A 23,330-nucleotide genomic window follows, 5' to 3' on the forward strand; every position below is an offset into this window, starting at 1 on the left:
AAAGTTATCTATTACGTATAGCGAAAGCATCCTAAAATGACACATTTCAAATCACTAGATGGCAAAGTTAGTTCTATGTATTAACCATACCATTATGGCAGGTTTGTTACTGTATTTTGAGTTGTGACAAGAAGGATTTAGGATTTAGAAATGAAAGTCACTGATCTTCAGAATCCTACTCAGTAGTTTCCAATTTATATATATATATTTTTTCCTTTTTTCTTAAATAAGTAAAGCGGTTGACTAATTACAATGATAATAATTTGAATTTCAACTTCTTTGCCCCCCTAAGAAAATGGTACTAATCACTGAAATGGCAAATAGAACAGTTAACAAGAGAAAGAAAAGAAGCTAAGGTAAAACAGATTTTTGGATATTTAAACTGTGATAGAATCTTCATTCTCATTCATAATTGTGACCTTTCTTAAAGTTTAAGCATTTAAATTGTTAGCTAAAAAAATAGTTTTTTTCAGTTGAAAATGGGCCACGTTTTAAAACACCTTCAAAACTGATACCTCAGTTGGCATAAACTAGGATTAACTTTCCCATAATGAATAAGGACTGGGGGTTTGTTTAGTAAATGGAATGCAAAATGAGAAGACTAAAATGTCTCATTTTCCTATTTGCTTGCAAGTGTATTCAGTCAAGTAAAACAGAAAGAGCACAGGTTGTCTTAGAAGAAAAGATGAGGACAGGCCTCAGGGCCACTATCAAATCATGAGGGAAGGGAGACCAAACACCCAGTGTGGCCCAACAGGGGGTGGGCTTCTCTATAAACTCCCCAAGGAAGCTATGATTCTCATTAGAAAAACAGAAGATCAATATAGAGGTAGGGGATGAAGAGGTACAAACTATTATGCATAAAAAAAGCTACAAGGATACATTATATAACCCAGAGAATATAGCCAATTCTTTACAACTATAAATGGAGTATAGCCTTTAAAAACTGTGAATCGCTATATTATACACCTGCAACATATAATATTGTACATCAACTATACTTCAATTAAAAAAAAAGGAGAAGTAAAAGATTAATTCTGGGCCGCTGAAACAGTACAAGAGATACTAAGGCGAAGTCCATGTTGTCATTCAACTGCAAGGCCTCATTTTTAGTGGAGATTTGTTAAAAATGTGGTTTTCAAAAACTAAAAGTTGAAAAGCAGGGTTTTTTTCTAAGAAAAACTGCAATTTATCTTCTCATTGGTGCTCCAACCTGCAAACTTTAAACTAACTGCTTATAATTTGCTAAAGTCATAAGCAGTATGCTTATCTAGAGCAACTTTTCTAGTTTTACAATTCTTTAAAGCTCTCACAGAGCTTTCTACCTCGCTGCAGGCATTAAGTAAAGGTGAACAGTATGATAAACCAAACGATGTTTCAGACAGATTTTTTTTTTTTTTGCGGTACACCACTGTTGTGGCCTCTCCTGTTGCGGAGCACAGGCTCCAGACGCGCAGGCTCAGCGGCCATGGCTCACGGGCCCAGCCGCTCTGTGGCATGTGGGATCTTCCCGGATCGGGACACGAACCCGTGCCCCCTGCATCGGCAGGTGGACTCTCAACCACTGCGCCACCAGGGAAGACCTCAGATTTTTTAATAGCATCTTGCATACTTACGAACTACTTTATTTCAACATAGCTTAACTGAAACACGATATCTACCAAAACCTATCCTCTGGCTGTACGATCCTATGTTATAAAACCTCCAGAATGCCAGCAGTCTCCATAAACACCATATCTTACAGTGCAGAAAGAAATGCCCATCTCTGGATCAAGAATGCCACACTTCAGATTGGAGACAACCCTGTTCAAATTCACTGAGTTAGACACACAGTCACTTTGCTGTAAAAATAACAATAGAAAGAACCCGCTAGGCTGACAACTTTTTCTTATTCGGAATACTGAAGAGCGAGCTAGTCCAAGAAACTGACCAAGCTTAGAAAGTCAGAGACTGATCTCTACTTATCAGTCAAGTCCAAGAATGTACAGCTCACCCTCCTTTGGTCTGGCTTTAATGGGGCAGGAGGAATAACCGACAATTATTACGACGTTTACATAAACGTCTTTTTTCAGTGGAGGCATTCAAAACCCTTCATACAAAATAGCCAGAGACAGTGTCAGCTTTGCTCCTTTCACACAAGGAAGGGAAGGAGACGATCAAGGTCACACACAGAAAATTAACAGAAAAACAGGGAAGGAAAACCTAATCTTGTATTTGCACAATTGAACATTTTATTGATTTGATGGTTACATAATAAATCATTTTACTTATTTGCTGAATCCTTCCCACATAAATATAACATTCAAATGGAATTTTACTAAAGTATTGCCCTAGTTAATCTAATACCCTCTCCTTTTCATGGCTGCCAAAATATATATTTACCTGTTTAAATCCAGACTCAAAGAAGCCAGCCTAGTGTTTCTTAAGCTGAGGACAAAAAAATTTAATGGAGATTTAATTGTATATTTCCATAATGTTATGCTTGTGGCATTAGCCGAGAAATACTAGAAATTTCAAAGCTGTCTTCCACTGCTAAACTACTTTGCACTTTGCAATTGATTGAGAACAGCAGAGGCAGTTAGAGTTGTATATCAAATTAGAGTTGATAAAAGCCCTTAATGTAGATCTGAATGTCTTCTTGGAAAAGATTTCAACTGCCTTAAATTGACATGACAACAAGTCCTTACAGTAGCATAAAAAGTACTGGCTGGAATATTATGGCTTTGGCTTAAATTTCCATCTGCAGCTCATCAAATGACTAAACAGTAGAAAGGAATTAAACCAAAATCAGACTCATTACAGAGCCTGATATGCTGGCAGAATATAAACTTTCACTACTTAGCATCTGGAGTTTTGGATGACTAACATTTAAATGCCTGTGCTTGTATGTTCTGTAAAAAGAAGTGTAAGAACATAGGTGAGATATATGATCATTAAACAACGTACAGAATATATAATTCACATATACACATACATACACATTCCTTCTCTCTAATCCCCCAAATATGCCGAAGAGTGAGAGGCCCACTCCAAATGAAGTATAATGGCTTTAAACAAGTCCCAGGCCAAAATTCTGATAAACATCGTAACTCTTCTTCACATTTTTCTTAGGTAAAGAATACCTATCTGAAACCCCTGCTCTCCCAAATACTGACATCTGGTCAAGTGTTCCTGAGTAAATAATTTACATTTCCTTTTCTCCTTCAGCCATCCTGCTAGGAGGAATACTGGGAAATGTCCTCACAGGACTCTGCCTGCAAACACCAGGCTTCCAATAGTTCTCTGATGCAGTGCAAGTACAAATCCAGACTGTTAAAGTCAACAGAATCTATCAAACACATCCTCCCAAATAAAATTCTCCAGGGCACACAGTGTCTCTGAAATATCACTGGATCCTCTCCTAGTCCTGGGAGCTTCTGCACTAATAGTCCTGAATTCTGACTCTAATAAGGAAGGAAGAAGGTGGGATCCAGGTCTGATTCAGCTATGAAGCTCTCAAAGCAAGAGTGTCTAGGACACAGAAGGTGCTCAAGAAAGAAGTAATGCATAGCGTTTGCCTTGCGTCTTTGACACTGTCAAGCAGCAAGACATTATGAGGAATAGCCAAGAAAAGCTGATGGTAAGGTAGTAAGTTTTTGAGTACAAGGCAGCATTGAAAAGTAAGCAAAGATGTTCTAATGGAAAAGGCTATTCCCACTGCTCCTCCAAAACTGGGAGATACATTTCAACTCAAAGAAAGAGCATTCTTTTACTCATATAGCCAACAGCTCTACAATGGAACAACACTGAAATGAATATGATGAATGGGATCTATCAAATGAGAGAGATTAGTAAGAAAAAAAAGGAGATAAAGCTGTGTACTATCTTATCCATAAATGCCCCTCTCCAGGAAGTCGGTGCCTGCTAAAACCTTCTGCACTGGGGTCATCTGCAAATAGTGGGTGATTCCCAAAAGGCACCCTATTGCGAAAAAGTAGAAATGTTTAAGTGTTTTTAAAAAGAGGACTAAGAAATGCTAGGGTACAAATAAATTCGGGAATTTTTAATACATATGTTTTTTTGGATGGACTCACCTCTGTATATCTTATGTGATAAATGTCAAGGTATACTGCACTTAGAAAGTCCCATTCAAAGGTCAAGACCACATACTAAGATCATTATTTGTTCATTTGATCTGAAATCTCACAAGATATACCTATGTGATGCCGTATGGGTATCTCATACCACAGAAGCTGAGCTTTGGGAGAATTAAGCCTCTTCATCCCAAACCAGGAACATTTAAGAAGAAGCTAGTTTATTCAGAATCAATGCATCTCATTCATCAAATGAGGTAATGTGGTGTCTGAAGGCGCTGAGCAAACTACAAGGCACTAAATAAATTTAAGGTTTAGTACTAACAAAGAACCTGCACAAAAGGCTTATATTCAGGGCTGTCAATCTATAGAACACCTCCAACACAAGGAAAATGCCATTTCTCATCAGCCCAAACTTACTTCTGAGCCCAGCACATTCTGAATATCTCACCGGGCTCAAAAATATAGATGTAACTAATAAGATGATCAGGACACATGGAATCTATTCAATTCCTTGAACTGTACCCAAAAGTGAACTAGTGAGTCATGGGCATTAAACTGTTTTGAAACAGATGTCTTTTAAATAAAGGGCATATTTGCATGTTATATCAGTTGAAACATCTAAATACTGGCAACTTTCTCAAATATCCTGGGCTGTTCCCACATTGTAAAAATATCCAGGTCATTTCTCCTCCTTGCCTACTGCTGTTTGCCTTTCTGACTATTTCGGTTCTTGTTGGCAACTTCTGCAAGCAGCAGGCAAAAGTAGGCAAAGAAGTTGAAATTGAATCATTTTGTGTGGCCAGTCTCGTGGGGGGTTTTATGGTGGCGGAAACCAGAGCTATCAGGTAAAATGAGATACCCGAATTATAGACAGATTTCCATCATCCCTGGAAATAGTCTCCCTGTTCTCACTGCTGAAGATAATTAGGGGTTTGCTACTGTTTCCCAAAAAGAACACAACAGAGCAGAGAAACCCCAACAAGATAAGCAAAGGACAATTCTAAAAGAAGACCATTAATATATTCTTATTTATTCGAGCTGTTTAATTATTTACATGTACTTTTAAAAATGGGGGTCATCAACATAAAATATTCTACCAGAAGAAATGTACCTTTTTACTATAATCCTGTGTGTGTGTGTGTGTGTGTGAGTGAGTGAAATCAAATGACCACAGGGCACAGAACTGGCTGAGTATATTTAATAATGAGAGTGAAGAGCTGTTAATACTTAGGTCTTTCAAACAGGTCTGTGCTAAGGGGATGGTGTTCTCCAGCACTGCGTCTTGAGAGAGATGGTGGGGCAGGGGGCAGTTTCAGAGGCAGACAGGGAAGGAGGAGGCGAAGAATTGGGAGTGTCATCAGCCAACAAGAATGTACGTACCCGCAAAGCACTAAATTCCCCAAAGTGCTCTTGATCCTTTGCTCATTCTATGGGTAATTTTTAAAAATGAGATTATCAACTGCATTGGGGGAGGGGTTTATGGCACTTACTACCATCCTGGCTTTGAGCAAACCACTTATTCAACTCTTTTCATTTTTCTCATTTTCATCTGTAAGATGTAGATAATACGTAACCTTGCAGGGTTACTGGAAAGAGTAAAGATAATAAACAGAGTGGTCATATGGCCTCCTTTGCCCAGGGCAGTCCCCGTTTATGCCTAGTGTCCCAGCATAATTATTAACTTTCACTCTTAAAGGTATCTCAGTTTGGACAAACAGTGATGCGGTTTGCCCTACATATAATTTACCAGGCGTAACATTTGACACAGGGTGGGCCCCCAGGCACTGTGGCAGCTACCGCTATTCTAGATTCTAGGATTGTTCATGTATTTCAATGAAAAAAAAAAAAAGCCAAAACAAAAACCAAAAAAACCCCCAAAAAACAAAAGCAAATACAAACCTCAAATTTTCCTCCATCATAAACCCAGGATACATCAACTTTTTCTACTTAGAAAGAGCGGGTATTGACCTGGGGTTCCGTTGCTCACAACTCTGGCAGAGGTGACCATGGCTACAGGAACACGGGAGTAACTCTCCTCTAAGTGCCTGGGACAGTGCTGGGCGCGCCCCACTGTTAGAAGAACGAGGTGGGTGTGCTTGCACTTGAGCTGTACTGCTCTGCTGGACTTAAGGCAACTTGGTTAACCTCTTTAGTTTTCTACTTCTTTAAACCAACTCTACAAAACTAACTGAACTAACATCTTGAGATTTTTCTTAAGGCTTTCTCATAGCATCTTTGCAGTATCCTGGTGACATAAATAGGGATCAATGAGTACTGTTCTGCAGTGAATAGGACACGTTTTCAATCCTTACTTGAACGTGGTTTCTCTTCGTCCCCAGAGCTTAACATATACTAACCAGCATTTCTATGCTGGACAGAAATACTGTCCTTACCACCATGATTTATCTCACTACAACATATCTGAAAAATGCCACACCCAATTCTTCCAATAAAGCAAGTTTTTCTACAGCACCATGAGTCATTTTATAATGTACAGCAGTCCCTTCCAAAACAAGGCCAGGGGCTCGTTCAGTTCCCCAGAGCAGTTTGTCAATGGAATTCTCATTCCCTGGAAGCGTTAACAGGCATTCAAAGATTTCTCTCTATGGGGTAGCAAGGTTTGTCAACATTGTAGGAAAGATACAAACTGTCCTGCCCTGGAAAGATGGAGATGTTGAATGGACCCTGAATGCCCCTTCATCCACTGCGCCCCGTGTTCACTGGCTATTATGGGGTGGATAGAAACCCAAGGAATGCCGGTTAGAAGTTTCAGATCGGCAGGAGAGCCTACCCAGCAGTTCTGTGCCTCAATACAAAGCAAGCCCTCCTCTCCCGTGAAATAGCTTGGAACTATCTGCTCTAAACGTTTTCTGTAGTAAACCTGAAAGGTCAAGGTGACTTTCTGCCACCGAGAATACTCCCAGGCCATCTCCCACACTGCTGGAAGGTATGTACTTAGGGAAGGTAGGCACAGTCCACTAGAAGCTGAGGTAGAAAAAGGGGTAAAGATAAAAAGTAAATCTAGAAAAAAGAATGGCCCAAAGCAGGGGCTGTAGTGAATGTTGACTATTCATGGAATGCTCCAGAGAGGCTGTCAATGCTAAGGTGAAAAATGGTCTAAGTTTGGTTTTAAGTGGGTTTAGAATAAAGGGAAGCAGTGGAATACATTAATATTATTTTAAAATTGATTGAGATTCACAATGTGTCAGATATTGTGCTAAGTACTTGACATCTTAACGCCTCATTTACTCCTGTGAGGTATCCATTATTGTTGCCTCCATTCTACAGATGAGAAAATTGAGGCAGAGGGTAGTTAATTGATTTTCCAAGGCCTCACAAATGCAGGAATCAGAGATCTGAACCAGGCCTGTTTGGTTCTGCAGTTTGTGTGTTCTAGGTGAGGGCGTGCCAGGTTAGGGGGCTGACATGTGTACGGGCATGGACTGGAGAGCAAGTTAGTGAAATGCAGAGAGGGGAGCAGATTAACTATGGCTGGAACAGATAAACAACATGAGAGAATACCAACAAGGAATTCAAAGACGGTCCTGTATGGTGGTCCCTGACACTCGGGGGCAGAGGAGGCTGTGATAGTCTTTGAAAAGCTGGCAGAAGCCTCTCCAGGCTGCTCTATGTCAGGTGAACCATGAGGAGACCTCTGCAACATTCCAGGTTAAACTGAAGAGGGCCCATGGTGGCCACAGCCATGAACATCAAGACGGTGCAGCTGTGAGAATCACTGACCAGCTGGGGAAGGCCTGGGTAAGAGTGGGGAAGAAGCAACAGGACAAGTGTCCAAGCGGATAAGGAAAGCAGTGAAGTCAACAAAGGACATTTTATTTACAGACATCAAGACCATATGAATTTCCAACTCCATTAAAATGAAAGGGCAGCCTTGACAGGGCAGGCCAGGGAAGAAGGGAGTGTCAAAATGAACAGTGAGGGCTTCCCTGGTGGCACAGTGGTTGAGAGTCTGCCTGCCGATGCAGGGGACGCGGGTGCGTGCCCCGGTCCAGGAAGATCCCATGTGCCGCGAAGCGGCTGGGCCCGTGAGCCATGGCTGCTGGGCCTGCGTGTCCGGAGCCTGTGCTCCACAACGGGAGAGGCCACAACAGTGAGAGGCCCACGTACCGCAAAAAAAAAAGAACAGTGAGCGAAAAGCTAATATATCTCACCAGGCAATGACTGATATAATTGCCTTGTTAATTCTTCAGAGGAGACAAATATATACATAATTACAATGTGCCATTTCAAAAAAAAAAGATGGAAATCTTAACCTGGAAATACTCACAGAATCATCTTTCCTCTTACTACCACCTTGCAAAGCAGTCAGCCATGGTTATAGAGTTTGTTTTATTGCTTTTTAATTGTTGTACTTTTATCAGTAAGCACCACTACATAATTAGAGGCCTGATTCTCCATTCGGGTATGTGGCAGAGTGGGGCTTCCTCACCTCTCAAACTTGTGATGCTGGGCCCATGAGCTGCCGACCCCACGGTGCATCCTCTCAGCCCTGGTGCCCTGAGTAGGCTGAGCATGCCAAGGCTTCTGTTTTTTACTTTGTCTTCCACACAAATTCCTTTCTCTTTTTTTGCCACTGAAAATATGTAAAACTGAGAGCTAGTGTTGCAACAAGCTTAAGGAAGCCTAAGCATAAGGTGTATTTCCTGTTCCTCTTTTAAGAAAGGACTGAAAAACATTCTGACCCCCAAAGGCATGTTAGAGAATCACCAAGTTCACTCTTCTGCGATAAAGAAATTAAGATAGAGGGCAGGTGCTGTGTCTTAGTCACCTTGGTAGCTCCACAGCCTGGCATGTAGTAGGTGTGGAATAAATATTTGCTGAACGAATTGAAAGAATTCAAAATTGTGTCCCAGACACTCTCAAAGTAGAAATGAACAGTCATTTTGAACCATCTCCTGATGTGAAGGGGGGCGGGGAGGGGGATGGAGAGTTTAGGAGGGGGTGGAGAGAATATAGACTTTGTCTAGAGTAATTTGAAAATAGACAAAAGGGGAGAAAGATTTTAAAAGAAATCCCATTGGCCTCAGGATTGTCACAACATAATTTTCCATCTAATGAGGCAATGACAGAAATTGATGGAAGAAAATAATCTGGCCTTAAAGTACTCAAAAGAATGATTCAAAACCACACACTGATGTCAAACAGTAAGTCTCTCCAGATATTGGAAACCTGTTCCATAAAGAACCTTGTATGTCAAATTCTTTTCATTAATCAAAGGATAAACAGACAAAGGAAAACTCACCCTTTGAGTGTGAAGTATTACACAAGTAATGAATCCAAGATAAATGAATTATGACTATAACAAAGGAATGCTGTGTTAGGGTGACAGTATTACTCCCAAATGGCTTCCCACTTGTAGAAAAACAGCTTCAGACAAGCCCCATAGTGTATACAGTGGTGCAAAATGATCTGGAAAAGAAGGTTTCTATGGATATCATTTAGAGATGAATATCCCTGACTACCTTCAGGCTGAAGGTACCCTGGCTCTTTTCTCAAAGCAATTATGGCACAGGTTCTCCTCCCGGCTTTTGTTTACCTAAGAACAATCTTGGCCACAGGTCATTTGTGTAGGAGATAATTAATCTCCAGCTCTTTGAGCACAGGTAGGTTAATTAGTATACACGGAATACAACATACATTTTTTTCTTGGAAAATTTAAAAAAATTTTAAACAATTAGGGATCTGTAACACCAGCCGGTCTTTTATCCAAAACAAGTACAAAGGCTGGTTGGTGAAATAAAGAAGACTTTGTTTTTAAACTGTTCAGAAAATACAAGGCATCACTGATCACCTGAAGGCCTCATTTTAATTTGATTCCGGATCCATGATGCCTTCGAGGTTGTCTTTTGGAAATATCTGACTGCAAAAACGTTTAAGTAGGTCAGAAATGGAACTTCTGATATCCTAATAAATGATTTTATGGTCAGCACCTCACTTGTTTATGTTTCAGAAAAGCACCTTATTGGCACTATAACAAACGTCAGGATTTTTCAAAAAGTCAAATACTGTAACAGCATTCTGAACATCACCCACATGGACAGGGAGAGATCAAATAAATCTGCAAATGCCTCTATAGTCAAAAAAAAGATGAGTCAGGCTTTGGACTATTAAGTACTTTTTTTTCTTTAGACAATACCCTAATAAAACAATTATGAAGTACTCTGAAACCCTGCCACACCCCTTTGATTAAACCACACTTCACAATATTTCGATAAAACCTGAACACATTAAACAAACACCAAGGCAGGAGATGCAGCCTGGAATGCCCCATCCTGCGCTGGCCAGGTTCTGAAGGGCCATCTCACTTGAAAATTTAATCAAACCAAAGCTACTGTAATTCCACCGCAGCCTTTGCACTTCAGGAAAGCTAGTTCAGTCTCTGACATTTTGATTTTCATAGCAGATGGAAGCAAAAAAAACAAAAAAAAAAAACCAAAAAAAACTTCCTCGGCTCACAAGCCTATGCGTCCAGTTGAGATTTCATTTCTCGGACCTTAGGCAACACCCAGCAAACAAAAACAAACAAACGGTTATTTTCTATTACTCACTATTACTCCAGGATTTCAGTAAATATTTGATACTGATCTCAAAGAAGCCGGAGTCCTGCTGGCTGGCCATGTCGGCGGCATACAAAGAGGCTGCTCCTCGGACTGAACCGGGAGCCGCCGGGGGAGCAGGTACCGGGCGTGGAGATGCGCTTGTCACAGGTTAGTGATGTAAGCGGGGTCAGCAGCCGGGAGGGAGGCTCTGCAGATCTACCTCTGGCGCCGGCAGCAAGTCCTCATTTAAAGGACACGGAGGCGCCGGAGAGAGAGATGCTCGGCCGCTCCTCCTCCTTCGGGTCCAGAACTGGCTCCTTATTTGCTGGGGGCTGATCCCGAGCCCTGAGAGGCGGCGGCGGCCACTGCTTTCATTTCTGAGCTGCTATAACCAGCCACGCCCGCTGCCTGCCGCCCACAGGTTCGGCCCGGCAGGTACGGGACCGAAGAAGTCCCCAACTGCCCCGGGAGGGAGGGTCTCTCGGCCGGCCTGCCGGACGCGGCGCAGACAGGCTCCGGCCCCCAGGGCTCCTCCGGGCCGCCGCAGGGCTGAGGGATGGGCTGGGAGGGCAGCCTCCGCCCCCCGGGCTCAACCTGAGCCACTCCTCAGCCCCGACTCAGCTGCGGGAGGGACCTCCCGGCTTCAGCACGGCCGCCGGTGAGCCGCCCGCGGCTGCATCGCTGCGGCTCCCCCGGCGTCTGCCCCCCGAAATCCACACAACCGCGTCGCCGCAGGAAGCCAAGTGGCACCCCTGGATCTGGTTCGCAGCGACGTTTTCTGAAAAGCCCCCTCCGTTCGCCCCGCTGCAGCAGGAAAGCTTGATAACAGGATATCGGCCTGGGCTTTTTCCTCCCCTCCTTTCACGGGCACAGTGGAAGCTGCACTTCGTGCTGCGCCCTCCCAGAAATGCTGTCATTTTGAGGGGCACCCGCCCCCCCGCCCCAACGTGTGCGTCCGAAGGGGACGGTACGAACTGCTTAGGCTTGTTTACCGAATGCCAGGCTCCACAATGGATCTTCAAGCCTGTCTTTTCTAGGAGCCACCGAGCCCAGGAAAGCTTATTTTTATTTGTTATCAAAAGATAAGAAGCAAAGCGTTATATTCCTTGCTGCACAATGGCTTTTTACTCCATGAAATCTTGATATCAGGCGTCCTGATTTGTTAGCTTTGTTTCATGTTATTATTTAGCTGGACTAGGCGATTAAACAAGAGAACTTTAATCTTGACAGGCTACGTTTGAGTAGGTGGGATTTGGCTAAGCATCTCATCAACCATGAATCCTTCCCCCTCCCCAGTACACTTACGACTAACATTTTCCAAAGGCGTTAATAAACTATATTAATAATTATTTCACCAAAAAAGTAAGCACCCCTCCCCCACTCAAAATCAACACACAAATAGGACTTTCCAGACTAACAGTTCATTTGAGAAATAGTAGGGAAAGAGTACACTTTTTCTAAGACTAAGAATTTTAAAAAATTCAACACTAAAGAGAACTTTTAGGACTGTCCTGAAATGCCCTAAGACACTATCAATACAATAAGCTTTTCAAACTCCTTATACAAAACGTAAGCACTCCACCACCAAGATTTCCAACTCCACTCACAGCAATTTCTCCTCATGAAGTCTCCTGAGATTGACTTCTGTTTCATGAGCTAATTTAGTTCTATCATCTACTTTGAATATATGGATTCCAGGTGAAACAGGACCCAAAGGATTTACCAAAATGGCTGTTACATCTGAAAACCAAAATATCCACGCCCGCCTTTCTGGTGCCTCCCTCACTGTGGTTGGCAATGAATGAACAGGGAGGCTGCAGGGTGCCTTGGAGTTAATGAGCACAAAGCCTCTCAAAACTCACCAGAATTTCCTAGCTTTGAGACCTAGGGTAAGCTATTAACCTTGTTAAGCCTTAGTTTGCTCATCTGTAAAATGGGGATCCATAGTGGTACTGACCTCATTGAGTTGTTGGAAAGATTAAATGACATTATGAATGAAAGGGTTCAGCATACTGTCTTGCATACAGTAAATGCTTAAATTTTAGCTATCTTGATATTTATTATGAACACTTAGGGACTCTAGAACTTTTAAATTTAGGTTAAATACATTTTTGTACCATTTAAGCTCTATCACCTTTGAACACCAATGGTAACTATAGGGACTGCAAGGTGGAGATATTTAAAACAGCTCAATAACCAAACATGCTATTATATACTGTTACTCAAGCAGATTTTTCTCTGTTCATTTTATAAAAGAGATCTTAACTGGCTTTTAAAAGTTTTCAATCCTACTATAAACATATTAATTTGCTGAGAATGTCACTCATATATGTTATTTCAAAAGGACGCTCTCATAAAATTTTAAATGCTATTTAGAAAAGAATGTGTTTAATGGCATTTAGTTTTCCCTGTGAGCAACTAAGAGCCCAGTTTCTGTCTGTTAGAAGCCGAAATCTTGTCCAGTGTAGGCTTTTTTTTTTTTTTCTCATTCGAGTACCTTTAAAGAGAGCATATATTGTAAAAGGACAGAAAAGGCCTTTTGTTTTGCTGAAAGCCCTGCAAACCAAATAGCATGACACCTGCTGCAAGCTGGGATAAGATATATTTACCCTTTGGTTTCCTCTCTCTCTAGGTGTGTGGGGGAGGCTTATGAAAAATGTAGTCAGAATGGGCACCTGGACGGAGGTATTTAAAATACAAAATAAAATCTGAATTCGTCCCTGGCTTGTTATGAGACTTCAGTTGTCATTTAAGATGAACTAAAACTATTTCAGCTTTCATATCTGTAAAAAAGAGGGACCCTTCCTTAAGAATCTTAGGAGAACATGAATCTTTAGGCAAGGAATTAGGCAGAGATGTTGGAGGCTGAGAGAAAAGTAGCAGTAATACAGAAAAAGTGGGAGGCCTCAGGAAATGGTATCAAGGTAGGGGTGGGTGGGAGTCGGAAAGTGACCTGAGACAGTGATAACAATTAATGACACCATCTACATTTGTTGAAAAGTAATATTGTCCTGAAAATCCCTACTTTATCATATTTAAAGGTGCCCATTCTTACCCCAACCCTATGAAGTACTATTAATAGCCCCATTCTACAGATGAGAAAATGGAGGTTTAAAGAGGCATAAAATAAGACCAAAGTTCAAAGTCACATGGCTGGTAAAACTGAGGTCCAGCAAATTTTAGAGCCTGAGTCATTTATTCTAAATTTTATTTATTTACTTTAACCACAAGCAAGGCCAGAATCATGCTTACCAACCTCTTTAGCGAAAGTCCAGGAAGAGGTGCTAAAAACCTTGTTATCACTAAGAGGAGTGCGGCAGGCCTGGCTTTCCAGGACTACACACTGCCTTCCCATCTGGCTTTAGTCTGGAGGAGGAATTGTCCCCTGGGGGGCTGTAGCCCTACCTAAAAGGAACCTAGAGAAGAATGCCATGATTTTTCACATTAATTTGATTCATCCCACAGGTTGTGTTCTGTATAAGGGACGCCTGACCTGGGGTGGGAGTGGGGCGATTAAGGGTGGACATCTAGTCCGAACTCCACTCTCCAAGCTATCAATGGGTGGTGATGGGCTGTGTCCACCCTGGTGTGCGACTGCATCTACCCAATACTCAACCCACAGGAAGGGGTGCCTATTTGTGATCAAGATACCTAATGGGCTGGGGATAGCCTGGGTGGTGCAGCAGGAACTAAGAAAACAAGAGTGTTTCAGGAAGGCAGAGGCCAAGTGGTCACCCAGGTCCCAGGTTGCTGAATGGCAGTGGGATGAGGGTGGTAAAGGGCACATGGATTGTATCTTACAATCCACGGCATTTACCCACATCCTACCTGGATTCCTATTATAACCATCTGTCCCACGTCCCCCCTGAAGAGCTGTGTGTCACTCTGTTGTGTATCCCCTCTACCTCTTAGCACATGGTAAGACCTCCTGCAAAATACATACATTGAGTGAGTCAGTGAAAGAACAGACTTGTCATGCGTGCCTAGTGCTGGCTGTTGCCTGTGACAAAAACATGCAACAGAAGTGCAATCGGTCTGTGCTCTAATTCATATTCAATTTTCCCTTTCTTAGCATTTTGGACAATTTTCTTGGAGACCAAAATGTGTGGTATTAAAAACAAATGTGAAAACAAAGCGAGGCAAACTATCTGGATGCTTGCCAACATGGAGAGCCATTATCTAATGATTTTAAAGCATCTGAGTGAGTCCATTGGGTTAGGACTAGGATCCGCCCCCTTTCCCCGCAGGACGTGGCTGCACGTGGCTACACACATGTAATTATTGTCACAGAGTGACATGTACATTCATGCACAGAATGTGTGAGGCAGAGGAGAAATGTTTTACCAGCATCCTGAGGAAACAAAGGAAAATTGCTTAATGTAAGAAAAAGTCCTGGATCAATTTTTGATCTGGACTTTCAAATTCCAAAACAGCACTAAATATATTATACCCCTACTAGTATATATTGTTTCTTAATAAGAACAGTTCCAAGTCAAATTAAGCATCGCCTGGATTGAGTTCGAAAGACAGCAGCTGAGATCAATGGAGACAATTGTGGAGAAAGGGTTTTGTTTTTCTTTAAGCAGTAGAATAAGAGGCCTTTTAGAGATAACCTAAAGAACAAATGATTGACATAAATTACAAGCTGCTATTTTGGTCTATGCATAAGTTGGGCTGATCTAGCCTACGCTAAGAAATTAGAGAAAAAAATAGGAAGTGATGGCATACAACGTTCATTTCGTAAACACGGAATGCAATCATCATTCCCTTAAAAAAATCCAACCCACATATACAAGTCTTCACAAAAATAGATTCCGCAAGTTTGGAAAACATTTACTCCATTACTATCCAGTACAAATAATTCTTTGAAATGAATTGAAAGACATTTAAATTTTTTGAATGTGACAGAACTTCATTAAAGCACAGCTTGTTGCTGCAGATTCAGACATAAACAAGGAAAATCATGTCTCCTAAAATTGTTTTCATTAAGCAACAGCAGCAGAACCCAGTTTTCTTCCCCACCCATCTCTCCTGGCCATGACAAAGGAACTGAACGTTGGTCTAGGGCAATGGGAAGCCCTTAAAGATTGAAGCAGGAGGAGAGGACAAGCCTGAAGCCCGTCCCCTTGCTGCTCTCACAGGGAAGGCCTCCTTCCCTCATGAGCTCGTGTCACGCAGGGTGTTTCACAAGTTCAGAGTCAGGTAGAAGGATGGACATTTACTGAGCCCTTGATGTAAATGCGCTGTAACTAGAGGACCTGTACAGACAAAGCTGAACAGAGGGGTAGGTCTGCTGGGCACCTGTGGGGTGCCTTTCTACAACTGGCACCGAGACACCAGGACAAGGAATTGGGACTAAAGCGTCCCTTAACTCAGGTCTCCACCCCAGCACCTTCCTAACTGGCGAACTGAAAACTGGGCTTCTCCCTCGACACTGCTCCAGATAAATGAATGGAGACTTTGAGAGCAAATATTCCAGGGATACTAATTAGAAGGGGAGCAATAAAGGAGACCAGAGTCTTGAACACCCCGTGGTCTCGGTATCCTTGTCTGAAAAATAGCACTTATCTCACAGGTTCTTTTATAAGAATTAAATGAACGCACAGGAAGAGGACAACTGTTAAGTAGCAGATCTACAGCTAGCAATGACCCCAGAATACCCAGTGCAAAATGCCCCCTTCACTCCAGGGCCAGATTAGGGAAAGGGGGAGAGAGGGAACCTGCTCATCACAGAGGGCCCTTCCGGTCCAGCCACCCACCCCTGCTGGCTACCAGGGGAAGGCTGAAGTTCGCAAAGATAAAAACCTAAACATGCACGTACAAAAAGAAAAGAGTATTATTTAAGATTTTAGTGCTTCTAACTTCCGGTGCCCAGGGTAAAGTTAGCAGGGTTCTGGTTGGCTTAGTATCAGCTCAATATTTGCCTAATTTATTCTTCCCATTAACCTCTCAAGGTAGGGCCTGCATGTTTGGATATTATTCACCTAGAGCTCAACCCAGGAGAGGCTGTGGTTCATATATATTTTGCACGTATAAAGATTTGACCTCAATTTCTGCAGAGTAAAGGCAAGGCACACGTAGTATTTAATACTGTTGTGACAGACGTGCATATAAAGAGAAAATGTGGAAAGGTTTCCTCCACTTACCTTTATCACAAAGGTACTAGTTTCCTACCCTATTTTCATATACTACCAGCAACCTGAAAAATTATTTAGATACAAACAGCTCCGATATAACTAGCTACAATCGCTAACGATATATGATTATAAAATATTAAGTCCTTTCTGAAGAAGTAAAAAATGGCATTTGCTTTGCATATTATTTACCAAAAATGCACAGATAATACTTAAAGTAAAAACCAATTCTATTTATCTTAATCATCACTCTTCCCCAAACACTATTTGCCATTTAAACGATAACTAAGAAAATGCTGGTTCTTCTCCATAGGAACAATAATTTAACAAGCCCAGAAGGAGCATTTTCATAGTTACATTAAAATTTTTGAGATGTGGTAGGCTATTTCCATTATTTAGCGATAAAAATTAAGTACTTTTTAGGGCTAGAGCTCATATTCCCACTAATGGTCCTAATCTCATGCATAAAAATAAATGAGAGTTTAAGTCATAAGGGTCAGATCAACTGGACAATGAATGAAACTGGACAAAATTAGAAGTTTGGGTTAGTTTTTTATATACTTACTAGTTAAATTTTACAAACACTAAAATTTTTTTCCTTCTTCTAGGTGTGATCACATGTTTATAGTTACCTATGAACAGAAGTTGAAGGACTGGGAATCAGGAAATTATTGTGCTCCTAATTTTGACCTTGATACTATGACCCTGGACAAGTTACTTTTCTACTGAATGAGGGATGCTGCTTCTTATCAGCAAACTGCCTCATCTCTTGGGCAGGCCAGCCTTTGATTCTCCATACTATTGGGAGGAACCATGGCATGATGAAAGCAGAACACTGGGCAATCAATTATTTTATGTAAGTCTTTGGCATTTATTATTTGACTTTTTAGGCAACAGATTCACCTTCTCAATTATGTTTTGATAAAGCTAGTATTGAAGATATCCAATATAAAGCACACACTGCCTGACTAGTAGGAGAAGTTGACACAGGACCAAAAAATAATTTGGAATTAGAGACAGATAAATTGATATGAAAATAATGGAGTTGTCTACTGGGAAATTAATGAGCCAACGTCAAAGTGCTTTATTCAGGTTAGAGGAAAACTAGGAACTATACACCTATACAATTGTATAGGAATTATACAACTGGATGCATCCTGTAAACCAGGGATAAGCCGTAGCTGAAGCCAGATCATCACCACTGAGATTCAGAATAGTTGAGCTAAGGAATTAAAGCCATATTGAATATCCCTTTGTTCAGAAATAATGCTTTAAAAAACAAGTGTCTGCTTCTCTGAGCATCACTGACTAAACCTTCAGAATCTTCAAAGTGACCATCTGTTCTTGGGGTCGTGTGGTTCGGACCCTTTGATTCCTAACTTTAGAAGACTGGTCTGAGCCCAGCAACAGTGAATCAGAGAAACACCTACATCGTATGCTTCTTCCAACAGGCACAGTTCAAAGGTAGTGGAAAATGTAACTGTGAAGGGGCAAGTATATTTTGGAGGACAGAGAAAATCTTTTGCGAGGCATGTTTTCAGAAAGGGTGGGGAAATCACCACCCTGCTTCGACCAGACAGGCAGTGCTTTGTGTAGGAGGGTGTGGCTGTTAGAAACCGGCTGAATGATGGAAGGGAGCAACTTAACAGGCTGGTGGGGAGAGCAGTTCTTAGGAGCCAGAAGGGAGAACAACGATCTCTGCAGACGGTTGGGGTGGGTGAGGTCACTCTACGAAGCCTAGGGAAACAGAGGCGGAAGGTCATGCTTCTGACCTTCGTGGTGTTAGCTATGGAGAAACCCAAGCTCACAGTCAGCCCCTCTCCCACCAGGTACTGGCCACAGTGATCCACTTCTGTGCTTGAGCTATTCCCTTCTCATCCATAACATGCACGCGATACGCTACTATCTGCTGTCTACAGAAAGTTATTTCATGATCTCAGAGGAGATTCTGTAGATGAAAGAGCTTTGGATTCCCAGAGCACTAGTGTTAAGATGCTCAGGGCTCCATCAGTTTAAGGATCAGACAAACAAAAGGGTGGGACGTCCCTCCTCAGCCCTTTCCTCTTAAAGAAACACACTGTCACCTTCCCAGCTATTGAACATAGCCTGCTGGACTTTTAGTTTAGGAACACACCAGGGTTGCCCCGCTATTTGAGCGGCCATTTCTAAACTCCAGGAATCTGCTGGTGGTTTGCTTGGGTCTTATCCAAATGCCACTTGAGTCTCTCTGGATAAATACAGGATGAGTGAGTGGCATCTGTAATCTGCCTAGGACTCCACCTGACCTCAAAACTTATTTCCATCTTCTTTACTTCTCCAGGAGAATATCCCTTGGAATTTCTCTTTTTCTCATTCTTTAAATTAAAAAAAGTTCACTTTGTCTATGAATTCTTATACCCTCACCTTTGTATATCCCTCTCATGTATATAATTAAATTTTTTTGTTCATTAAGACAACAAGTAGCAGAAGAATAAGGAAAACGGATATGGCTGTGGGGCTTCTGCTGGACTTCTGGGTAAGATACATAAACAATATTGAAATCTACCTAAAGTAACTGTAATGGGATGAAATTTATCTCTGATTTCAATTAGTAGTGAAGTCGTAGGTACTGCTAATACTAGGTTTCTTGCCTATGTTCATAAATGAAGAAAATACAAAGTTTCAGTTAGAGGTTAATGAGAAGTAAAATATAATTTTTTTCCCATCTGCCCAAGGAGTGGACCTGTTTGTATCAGTCCTTCATTCTTTCTAAAAGAATTTCCTCCAACCCCTAGTCTCTACTGCTCCCAAACACCTCACCTTCCAGGAAAGTTCACAGTTGCAGGTTCTCAAAGATGGTCATAAATTATCACTGCAGATGTGAGAAGCTTCTAATGCTTTCCTCCCAATTCTTTTTTTTTTTTTTTCCTAATACCTTTTTGGTCACACCACACAGCATGTGGGATCTTAGTTCCCCCACCAGGGATGGAACCCATGCCCCTTGCATTGGAAGCGCGGAGTCTTAACCACTGGACTGCCAGGGAAGTCCCTCTTCCAATTCTCTTGATTCTATTTCTTTCTCTTCTATTACCACTTGCTCTTTCTGTCATCCCATGGCACGTTGCAGTATCTTACTCTATTATGAAATATTCAAGTGATATATAAAGAACTGAACCATTCAATAAGTGAAAATAACATGTATCACAGGACTTTCCCTAGAAACCATAGGTACGATACCCACCCAAAAATTCATTGACTATAGAAAAACATCTAATTATAATCCTCACATTGTCAACTACATGCAGTACAACTTATATTTGTATATGATCTAAATTGTCCATGTTTGAGAATATACTATATAAAATGTCATTTTCATAAGGTAAATAAGCTCCCCCCCGCAAACTTGTGCATTGCTAAACTGATGAATGATAGCCTAAATTCTTTGACTATCCAAATGGAAAGGAGATACGTTATTACTTACATTTAGAATAGTACTCTGATCTTAACAGCTAAGATTTCATTTTGCTTTGAGTTGTGGAACTAATTTGGTGGATCAAAACCAGCCTATTTTTCTATTAAAATAGAATAGGAAGGACACATAGGAGTGTATCATGTACTAATAAGGGTGATCACTATTTCATAAAACTTCTGTTTTCATATATATATGTATGATATATAAATATGTATGATATATACATATGTTATATAAACACATACACACATGTGAATGCTGGGTTGCAATGTAAAATATATGTTTCATTGTGCGTCTTGTTCAAAAAAGTTTAAAAAATCTTATACAGTGCTGGCAAGAATGCAAAATGGTTCAGCTACTGTAGAAAAGTTTAGGAGTTCCTCAGAAAGTTAAACGTAGACTTACCAAATGACCCCACAATGCCATTCTTGGTATATACCCCAAAGAATTGAAAACAGGGACTCAACCAAAGAGAAGTACACCCATGTTCATAGAAGCACTATTCACAATTGCCAAAAGGGGAAAACAGCCCAAATGTCCATCAATGGCTGAATGAATAAACAAATTGTCGTACACACATATAATGGAATATTATTCAGCCATAAAAAGGAACGAAGTACTGACACATGCTACGTGGATAAGCCTTGAGAACATCATGCTATGAGAACGAGGCCAGACACAAACGGTCACATATCGTATGATTCTATTTATTAAAAACACCCAGAATAGGTAAATCCATAAAGACAGAATGCAGACTGGCTGTTGCCAAGCGTACAGAGAGGGGGGAATTGGGGAGAATCTGCTTAATGGTTAAGGGGTTTTACTTTGGAGCCATAGATAGAGGCAGTGGTTGCACACCACTGTGAATGTACTAAATGCCACTGAATCGTCACTTCAAAATGGTTAGTTTTATATCAGGAAATTATTTAAGGAGGAAAAAAAAAAAGTTTGAATGCCCTTACCCTAGAAGGCTTGTCCCCAGGTCTACTTTTCCATTTGCACGGGGACCACTTGCGGTGCTGCTACATCTCCACCTAGTGGTGAAGGAGATTCCTGTCTGGACTCCAGGGCTAAAGACTCCTGATTGCCAGGCAAGCCACCCCCACATCACAGGGAGTGCAGTGTCTGAAGCAAGTCAAGGTCTTAACCCGGCCTCTCCTTCGTAAGTGTCCAGAGGATGCACAGTGATAACCTCCAGTCCCCTTGAGCTTTAGGCACGGAAGAAGGACAGCTTCCAGTCCTGGCCCTGAAATATTTCTCAAGAAGTCACGAATGACTCTGGGATTTGCTTACCTGTCTATAAACTGGGATCCACACTCCCTGCAGCAGGATTACCACAAGGGTTCATACAGCATAAGGACCACACCTAGCGGGCAAGTGCTCACCAAGTGTTAGTGCCCTTCCTCATCCTTCATTATTTCTAAAGCTACTTGGTATGGACGTATGAACCCCCGACAAGAGGACTCATACCTCCAAGGGGGCTCCCCTGCTTCACACTGTCATCCAGAAGAAAAACAGACTCTGGGTGTTTGGAGCAAAGAGACAGGGATCTGGAGAGCACAAGCACAGGACATGGAGTGGAAACAACAAATACAAAGCCCAGAGATGAAAGCAACAGGGCCTGGTGAGCGCCAGGTGGCTAACAGGAATGAGAAGAGGGAAGGAAAGGAAAGATCTAGCAGACATTCTAGTTATTGCCACAAATGTTGCCTGAAAGTTCCTAATCATAAGAGAGAGGGGGTGGGCTTTCCTGGTGGCACAGTGGTTGAGAGTCCGCCTGCCGAGGCAGGGGACACGGGTTTGTGCCCCGGTCCGGGAGGATCCCACGTGCCGCGGAGTAGCTGGGCCCGTGAGCCATGGCCGCTGAGCCTGCGTGTCCGGAGCCTGTGCTCCGCAATGGGAGAGGCCACAACGGTGAGAGGCCCGCATACCGCAAAAAAAAAAAAAAAAAAAAAAAAAAAAAAAAAAAGAGGGAGGGGGTGTTGGGGGAGAGAAAGGCCAAAAAATACAGAAGGCAAAGTATTTGGATATTTTTGCCAGTGGGCTTGCATGAAAGATTCCAACTTCATAATGTGTTCTATAAAAATGGGATGGAAGGCAGACTGAACTGTGAGATGTTACAAAAAAACAACCAGAAAAGACAGACACAAAATCATGTGCTTTTCAGATTACAAGGCCAAAGGGTATAAGCAACTTAAAGGGTAAAAGCAAGAACACGGAGGGGGGAGGATCATGAAATTAATCAGAAATAAAACAGGGAAGAAAAATTACCAGAGCAAAATGCACTGCTCCCATGGCAGAATAGTCTGGATTCATAAGGAAATTACATAAAGTGGTGTCATTTGGCATTGGAAAACCACAGGAAACAAACTCAAAACACCTTCCTTATACACTTCTAAGAACGCTGACAGGATCAGTGGGACAGATGGTAAGGAGAAAAGAGCCCTGCCAGCAGGTACAGGGGACCAGGCTGCCCCGCCAGGGGTCGTGGGGTAAGCAGAGCTCCCTCCTCTGCAGCTGTCATGTCTTGCATTTTCCCCTCCTGCCATCCCATTCGCAGGGATGACTTTGCCTCACAGGTGGCATCGGATGTGAAGGCTCCCATTTTTCTGCCACCAAATCCCCGAAACCACCGTCCCGCGTCTCCTGTTAGGATGGAGGAAACGCCGCTTCTGACCCATCTCTGCCGCCTTGCTGGGACCTCACTCCTTCAGTCTCTTGTATCTTAACCATTCTCTTTCTATGAGATCTTTCCCGTTTTTATTAAAACGCTGAATAAACCTCTCATCTGAAAAGCAAGCAACAGACAATACGCAACGCTTCCTTTTATTCCACATTGCCTTCCAGTTTCTACCTTCTCTTCCCGACTTCCCCATCACAGCTTAGTGTCTTAGCGCGGCTGCTTTTACACCTGTCCCCCCATTTCCTCTTCAGTCTCCTGTGGCCACACTCCCGCTAAGGTAACCAGGAGCCTCCAGTGAGCCAGCGGACCTTGCTCAGTCTTTAACGGAAATGGCATCTCAGCAGCCTTTGCTGTCCTGACCTCTACTCTTCTACTCAAACTTTCCTGGTTTTGCAGCTCTTGCCCAGTTGGCCACACCTGTGGGTG

The 23,330-nt window shown here is 42.1% G+C and overlaps 1 protein-coding gene across 4 annotated transcripts in view; it reads right to left on the reverse strand.

Annotated features, from left to right (window-relative positions):
- The window catches only part of FRY (FRY microtubule binding protein), a 323,296-nt gene that overhangs the window by 235,634 nt on the left and 64,332 nt on the right, over positions 1–23,330 (reverse strand). For 2 of the 4 annotated variants that reach the window (XM_024755577.1, XM_024755580.1), the window contains exon 1: positions 10,646–10,715. The exons of the other annotated variants lie outside the window; for them this stretch is intronic. In XM_024755577.1, the coding sequence (XP_024611345.1) occupies positions 10,646–10,715 (70 nt within the window). Of the gene's footprint in view, positions 1–10,645; positions 10,716–23,330 lie in introns of those variants that run through there. 4 annotated transcript variants of the gene reach the window in all.

This window comes from Neophocaena asiaeorientalis, unplaced genomic scaffold (genome assembly GCF_003031525.2).
Source record: "Neophocaena asiaeorientalis asiaeorientalis breed wild unplaced genomic scaffold, Neophocaena_asiaeorientalis_V1.1 scaffold59, whole genome shotgun sequence".
Taxonomy (NCBI): domain Eukaryota; kingdom Metazoa; phylum Chordata; class Mammalia; order Artiodactyla; family Phocoenidae; genus Neophocaena; species Neophocaena asiaeorientalis.